The sequence below is a fragment of the Glycine soja genome, chromosome 1, assembly GCF_004193775.1.
Source record: "Glycine soja cultivar W05 chromosome 1, ASM419377v2, whole genome shotgun sequence".
NCBI classification, from domain to species: Eukaryota; Viridiplantae; Streptophyta; class Magnoliopsida; order Fabales; family Fabaceae; genus Glycine; species Glycine soja.
In genome coordinates, this window is record NC_041002.1 from 55,090,270 (window position 1) to 55,097,695 (window position 7,426).

Below are 7,426 nucleotides of genomic sequence, written 5' to 3' on the forward strand. Positions count from 1 at the left end.
AACAGCCAGTGGTGAGGTGTACAAGTAGAAGCAGGACCCAACCCAAACACACACCACGTCCTTTTCTCTTTTTTGCCCTTTTTTTTACCACCGCTTTGCCATTTAGCCCCAACCAACAACCACGCAAGTCTCTCTTGCAATATTATAATTACCAATCTCCCTTTTCTTCTCCCCCTTCACTTTCTTGTTATGATTATATTTCTTATGGATACAAGTTTTTTAATACACTCATTTTTTTATTTTTTTTATTCAAGCCAAAACGAAAATCGGATTTAGCCAAAGAAGAAGCAACAAAATATTTACTGTGAAAAACAATAATTAATCTTTATCATTCATTGAAACATAAAATAAATATTTTTCTTCCACCATAATTTATTATTAACTCTTAAAAATTAAAAATGGGTATCTTAAATTTGTATATAATTATTACTGACTTTATTTTACTATAAATTATGTTAAAAATTACAATGAATATACTCACTTTCTCTTTCATTTTTTTTACCTATTTTTCTCTTTCTTTCTAAGATTCGTGGAACAAAATCAGATAAATCAAACACAAAAATAGAGTAGTTCTTCCCAAAAAGGTTTTAGATTTTTATATATTATAACCACAGTTTAAAAATCATTATTATGTTAATTACACATGTGGAAACACATCTAGGCCAATAAATATTGTTATTATGTTAAAATTAGCTAATAAATATTGGGATAAAACAATGAATCTCAAAGAATATGCTACTATTTGCACTGTTGAAGGGCCCCATAGGCAACTTTAAAGTTTAAAACATGTGCCGTTGCAATGCGAGCCATATGCTTCCCAATATATAATTATTAGTGTTTATTGCAACTGTAGAACCGTTAATCACTTACCAAGTTACCAAACTCTTTTTTTTTTTTTTTTGAAAAATGTTTTTCTTAACAATCTTGAATTGGTTACAATTTGAGAGAAAAAGAAAGAAGAGATAAATTATTGATTTTGATTGATGATATATTATGAGAGATAAAAAAAATAGAATTATTAATTGAGTGTTTGAAATTATTGGTTATCAAAATATAACCCCTGATTTTTGTTTTCCAAACAGAAGAAGAGATGGTTTAAGAAATAGTTGGTAAAACGCAAAAAAATGTACTCCATAAAATGAACATCTCTTTGGCATATTGGTATTTATTTGATGGATAAAATTATGTCTTGGCACTCCATCCAAGTCGTGGATGAAGATTGGAGGCTTCTTGTCTTCAAATCAATTTGATGGGCACAGCACAAAATTAAGCAAGATACAGTTGGCATGGCACCGAGGCTAGCTAGTATCTAATTCATCATTTTTAATTACATTGCTAGTTATTTGGCCGTTCACATGCTGATGCTACAATCTGACGTGAGGCGAGCTAGCTTAGGGTGATGCACTTGATAACGTAAGTAACAGAGGATTAATTCTATCCGTGTGTAACTTTACTTCAAATTATCTTCACAAAGTTCTTGCCTTCACATGCACCTATGACCTATGTCGTTCTTCAGTTAGGATTTTAAAATATATTTTAAGTTAAAAAATTATGTGAATTTTAAAATATTTTATGAAAATGTAATGATTTTTTAAAAGGCTTTTATGATTTAAATTTTAATAAATTTATAAAATATAAATTCATAAGATTTGATTTTTTTTATAAATTTAAGAGATTTCAAAAAATTTCATAAATTTTTACAAACATTCAAACTCATAAGAATTTGTAAAAAATAATTGATAGTTTGTAAATCTAAGGAACTTTTAATATTCTTAATTTTTCCATAAAAATAAATAAGTGAGTCATATGATTCTTTTTTATCATATTATATTCAATTTTTGAACACCATAAATTTTATTCTATTCACAATTAAAGTTAGTAAATTAGTTTTTGTTAATATAAGTTTTTTTATGGCAAATGATTTTTTTAAAGACAAAGTAAAATATTATATTGGTTATCAGAATAAAAAATAATATCCACAAGTCATGAGAAAAGATACCTTCAAGGACAAATGCATCATGAAAAAAATAAAAGATTCCTGATTGAGTTCCAACTTTATACAATAACTATAACTATAAACAAGTTTTAATATATAAGATGAGTTTCAAATAATTTCACCGATTATTATAAAAGATTATGAACCTACTCATTAACCAAATCTCCCAATACCAAATCCCCCAGAACATTTCATGCAAAATAAAAAAAAAATGTATTCTTCATAATATTAGTCAATATCTAAAATGTATTCTTCCCAATACGTTGCATCCCAATATATTTTTATTCTTCATACATAACAGTACCGATAAAATATAAACAATATTTCTTTTATAACTCAAACTATTTTCACGAAATGTCCCATCCCAAACATAATATTAGTATAAAATAATCTCTGTAAAAAATAATAATTAAAATTTATAAAAAATTATGATCTCATATAAGAGAAAAATATTCGAATCCTAAATTATTTAATTAAAAAAACACAAATTATTATTACTTTATGATAAGTATTATTAGTCAAGATCTAATCTAATAGAGGATTAATTTTTTGACGGCCGTACGACAGCCTCGCGCTTCACGTTGCCAAAAAGAAAACTGCATATAAATGAGGCCCATTCAATAACTCATAATAAATGATTCTTTATCTACCTCACATTCCACGCTCTGCACGAGGGGACACGGTTTGGTTTATTTTTTTTCTTCCCTTCAATGTACAAGACCATGTTTTATGTCTTGTGGTTGAGGGGATTTCGCACTATTTGAATGGTAAGAAAAAACACTAAATTATACTTCATTCGTTTTTTTTTATCTATTTTTTAAAAATTTTTATGAAAAAAATTAGAAATATAATAAATTTTTTAATTCTAATAAAATAGTTTTAAAATTCTTTATTTTATTTTCTCTCCATAATAAATGCACATGTAAATTAAGTAAAGATTAAGAAATAAATTAGGATATAATTAGTAAAATAATAATTAATATGATTTTGAAATTTACAAAGGAGAGATAAATAGAAACATAAAAATTATAAAAATTAACAATTTAAAATGAATGAATGGAGTACTATTTATAAAAAAAAGGAAATAATAAATTTTATTAATTTGATGATATATACTTAGTTTATCTCAAAATAAGTATTATCTTAGGTAATTTTACACAGACAATTTTTTTAATAAATAAATAAATAATAATAATTTTACAAAGTTAATCTTATTATTAATACAATCTTACATTAAAATTTAAAATGAAATTTATTTAAAATATTAAAATAACTTAACATTTAATTAAGGATTTTTTTTCAAATACAGCGCGCCACTTATATTGAAACGTAGAAATGATAGCATATTATTGAATTTAAATTAAACAAAATTTTTACGAATGAAATTTATAAGCATTTACTGTAATCTCTCTAAGGTTATTTTTCAATAAAAATTAGAATTCCACTTTGATAATTCATGTCATTAAGTTTCTCATTAAATGTTAATATAAATTATCGAAGTGAAACTTGAATTTTAATTAGATAATAATATTAGAAATAGCTAAAGAAACACATCCAAATTTAATAACTATTTTTTAAATATCAAACTTATTTAAAATGAATAAATTTTAAATTTACAAGTCTATGTCTGCGTGTCTCATTGGATATTAGTTGGGGGAAAATAATCTATTTGTACAATAACGAAAGGTATTTTCTATCATTTTTTATTTTAAAAATTAATAATACAATGAATATAATTTATTCTGAAAAAAATATTTAGTTGAACTAATTAAGGAATCATATTTATAAGTTATATCTTATTTACATTTTAAAAATAATTTTATTTTATCAAATAAAAAATCATTTTTTACTTGCATTTAAAAAATCATATCTAAACATAAAATATTTTAAAAAAAAATTAAATTTTTACAATATAATTTTTTCAAATTTATTATTACAAATTCAAATGTTAAATTAATTCTTGAAAATTCATTTTTTTTCAAATCAAGCATACCAAAATTTAAAACAAGCATAACTTAAGATGTTAAAATCAATCAAATTTGATAGGCCATCCAGAATATTTAATAAAACGTGAGTTACAAAAATTACCCAGCTTTTTATGATTCAAAAAACAAATTACTCGGCTAAGTTTGAGTTAAGTTCTTCTAAAAAAAAAGTTTGAGTTAAGGATGATTTTGTGTTAGGTTGACTTCACCAACTCGACTTAATAAAAAAGAAAACCGATCTATCTATCTCTGTACACTTAATAAAATTGACTTTAGCTAGAGCCTACATATATTAACGTCATATTTAATGTTATTGATATATATATGTGTGTTTCGACTTACCTTTTGTTGTTTGTTAGTCTCGTAGGAAAGAAAATAAGTGAGAAGTGAAAAACAAATTAAAATAAAATAAAAATCAAATGAAGAAAATTTAGTGAATGAAATTGAGAAAGTTTAAATTAGTCTAGATCAATTTAGATTTGAATTTATCCGAAATTAACTTATCCCTATAATCATCTTTCGTTAGATTCTCACCACAGTAATAGTTACAAAGAGAGATTATAATTACTAATGTATATTTTAAAGTTTAATTTGAAGTTTATATTAAGATAAAGAGTTATTTATTATAAATAAAAATAAAATATTAACCTTTTAGTTAAAAGAATTTGAAACAATAATATTAATTAATAAAAGCTAGCTAATTGGTCAACCAAGATAACTAGTGGTCTATACTGAGAATGAGCCAAGAAATCATCTGCACTGCCAATATACCAATGTTAACATATGTATTAGTGTACTTTGGCAGGTGTTAGTGTGTTACATGAGTATATTAGTGTCACGTCAACAATCATGCACCTATATATCAACGCAATGAGTGGTGAAAATGGGTGTCTGATGTTACACCAGAAAATAGATTAGGGATTTTTTTATAGGATTACAAAATCGAGAAATGGAAGAATATAAGTGTAATAAGAAAAAATGTCAGAAAGAATCCTTGTAATTTACTCAAACGATAAACTATAACAATAATGTGGTTTTTTCCTTATTAGGTTACATGTCGCCACCAACAACATACGTAACCAGGTGAATTGGGCCAGCGATCCAATTTTATTCTTCAAACCAATCGTCTTGGTTATTTGGGCCTTTGGGGTTGGATTCAAGTTACTTTTCTATTTTCATCAAATTAAACTTTTAAAATCTCTTCCGACTAAATAAATAAATAAAATTAGAGTTTCTAATATTAACGACAAAAACATATAATTGAAAGTTAACATAAAATAAAAATAAAAATACCTATTAAGAAAAAAAATCATATATTAATGCAAAAAAAATCATATTCAACAAAATCAGATAATACACCAAAAATAGAAAAAAAGAAAAGAAAAGAAAAAGAACAATTTGAGATGATGTTATCACTTATTAGTGTCCGAGGGATGCAGACATGCAGTAGATTAGTAGACAGATACATTGTTGAACAGTACGGAAATATAGAAATTATATGGGTATAACATAAATGAAAAAAAAATGATCGAAAGCAAAATGGTAACAACTCATATATAAATGGTTTTGTGATTTAGAGCCAAGTATCTCCATTTCTCTTTCTCCACAAAGTCTGCATCTAGGAACCTGGAAAGAAAAGCCCATAGCCTGTATAGATCTTCAAAGTTTGTCAAAAAACCAAGTGAAGCTGTCACCACAGTTATCCCAAAACCACTGCTCTGTGTCTTATTAGGTTGGCCCAACACTTTCACCCTATGCACTTTGCTTTCCAAAGTCCTTTGTCCCTCTTCATCACTCTTGTCCGAGAACCATATGTTTTGCAAAAAAGCACTACTTAAAGATACATTGTTCCTATCTGCTAGTTTTTGTACAATTGCAGGATCTACCTTTTCTCCTTTCCAATCAAACACATTAAATGCCACAGCAGGTCCACGGTGTGAATCTATCTTAGGTCCATATATCCTAATTAGAGAAAGCCCAGTTGGAGCATGTGGATGTTGAAGACTAATTAATGCATTAACCAGCCAATTGATAAGATACTTACCCCTAATACTAATTGCTATTAGCCCCACCGAGTCAGCATGGTCCAATCCTCTACACTCAACCTCTAAGCCTCCACTCACCGTGCCAAATCTTTCTCTACATTTACCTGACTCGAGGGATGCGCTTAAGCTTAACTCCACAATTTCTGTTGAAAACACTTCTTCAGTCCCATGTGCTGACACTGATTTTGTTTCAGTTTCTTCATTATCCATGACAAACTCTTGTTCCTTTGGTTCAGTTTCTTGTCTAGATGCTGGAAACAGGCCTACAATTCCCATGCTTGTAGCATTGTCTGATTCTTTTAGAGCAGAGATAGTGGATTTCTTGATAAATAAGCACCCAAAACCTGATGGGTTTTCACCAAAGACTTTGTAAAAGGAACATACCATAAAATCAGGCTTAAACATAGCGAGGCCCAATGTGTCCATCTCCTTAGATCCCAATGCACGTGCATCAAGCAAGACATGCCACCCATTTTCCTGTGCCAAGGACATCCAAATATACGAATAGGGTGTTCCAGTAACATTTGAATGAGGTGGGAAAACAAATAAACCTCTTTTTCTCTTCCCTCTTCTACTCATTATCTTTTTCTTCAGTTTTCTGCTCATGATTCTGAGACTTGGCCAGAAGAACTTAGCTGACGAGACATGAACTCCTTGCTCCTTGCAGGTCTCAATAATCTCATCCACTGCCTCGCTCTTGTGATCATACACTGTAAGAAGCTCTCCATCAGGATGAAATTGGAAAGAGTCTGCTACAAGTTTGAAGGCAGAAACCTCATTGGCAATGAAAACAAGGGTGTAATCAGCTTCTGAGATGCTCATAAACGCCATGATTCTTTCTCTGATTTTGGATTCTAATTCCGATTCCTGGCCGCCGTAGAGTATCTGAGAATGCAAAGTTACAGGCTTGTAGGAGATAACAAAGAAGGGTGGTTCAGGCAAGGATGGAGGAGGGCAAGAAGATGAAGAAGCAACTGAAGCCGTTTGCTTTTGCTGCTGAGCGTGGGAGAAAAGGCCATATCCGGTGTAGTCAAAACAAACATTGGAGGGATTCAAGTGGTGATATTCTTGGTCACGAATTCGATCAACTTGACTAGTGTTGCCAAATGAAGGGTATGCTCTGGTGAAGTTAATATAGGACTCTTCCAAAGAAGGGAGAGCCTCATGGTTGGTGAATTGGGTGTGTGGATGAAGAGTCGTAGATGTGGCTGCCTCAAAGTCATGGCTAGAATTGGGAGTGTTATGAGAGTTGTCAGAGTTGGAGGCAAGAAAAGAAGAAGGAAAACAACCATTGTAGCAGGGCTGTGATGCTCCCCCTGCGCAAGGTGGATACATTTTCTTTCTTTCACTTTCAGACTATTCTGTTATATTGTCTTTCTTTTTTTCTACTTGTATTCATT

At 29.1% G+C, this 7,426-nt stretch overlaps 1 protein-coding gene across 1 annotated transcript; it reads right to left on the bottom strand.

Moving 5' to 3' along the window:
- Positions 1-5,390: 5,390 nt before the first annotated feature.
- On the bottom strand, positions 5,391-7,426 carry LOC114424331 (molybdenum cofactor sulfurase-like). The gene has a single exon (XM_028391177.1). The coding sequence runs from the start codon at positions 7,359-7,361 to the stop codon at positions 5,532-5,534; it is 1,830 nt and encodes a 609-aa protein (XP_028246978.1). The 5' UTR covers positions 7,362-7,426; the 3' UTR covers positions 5,391-5,531.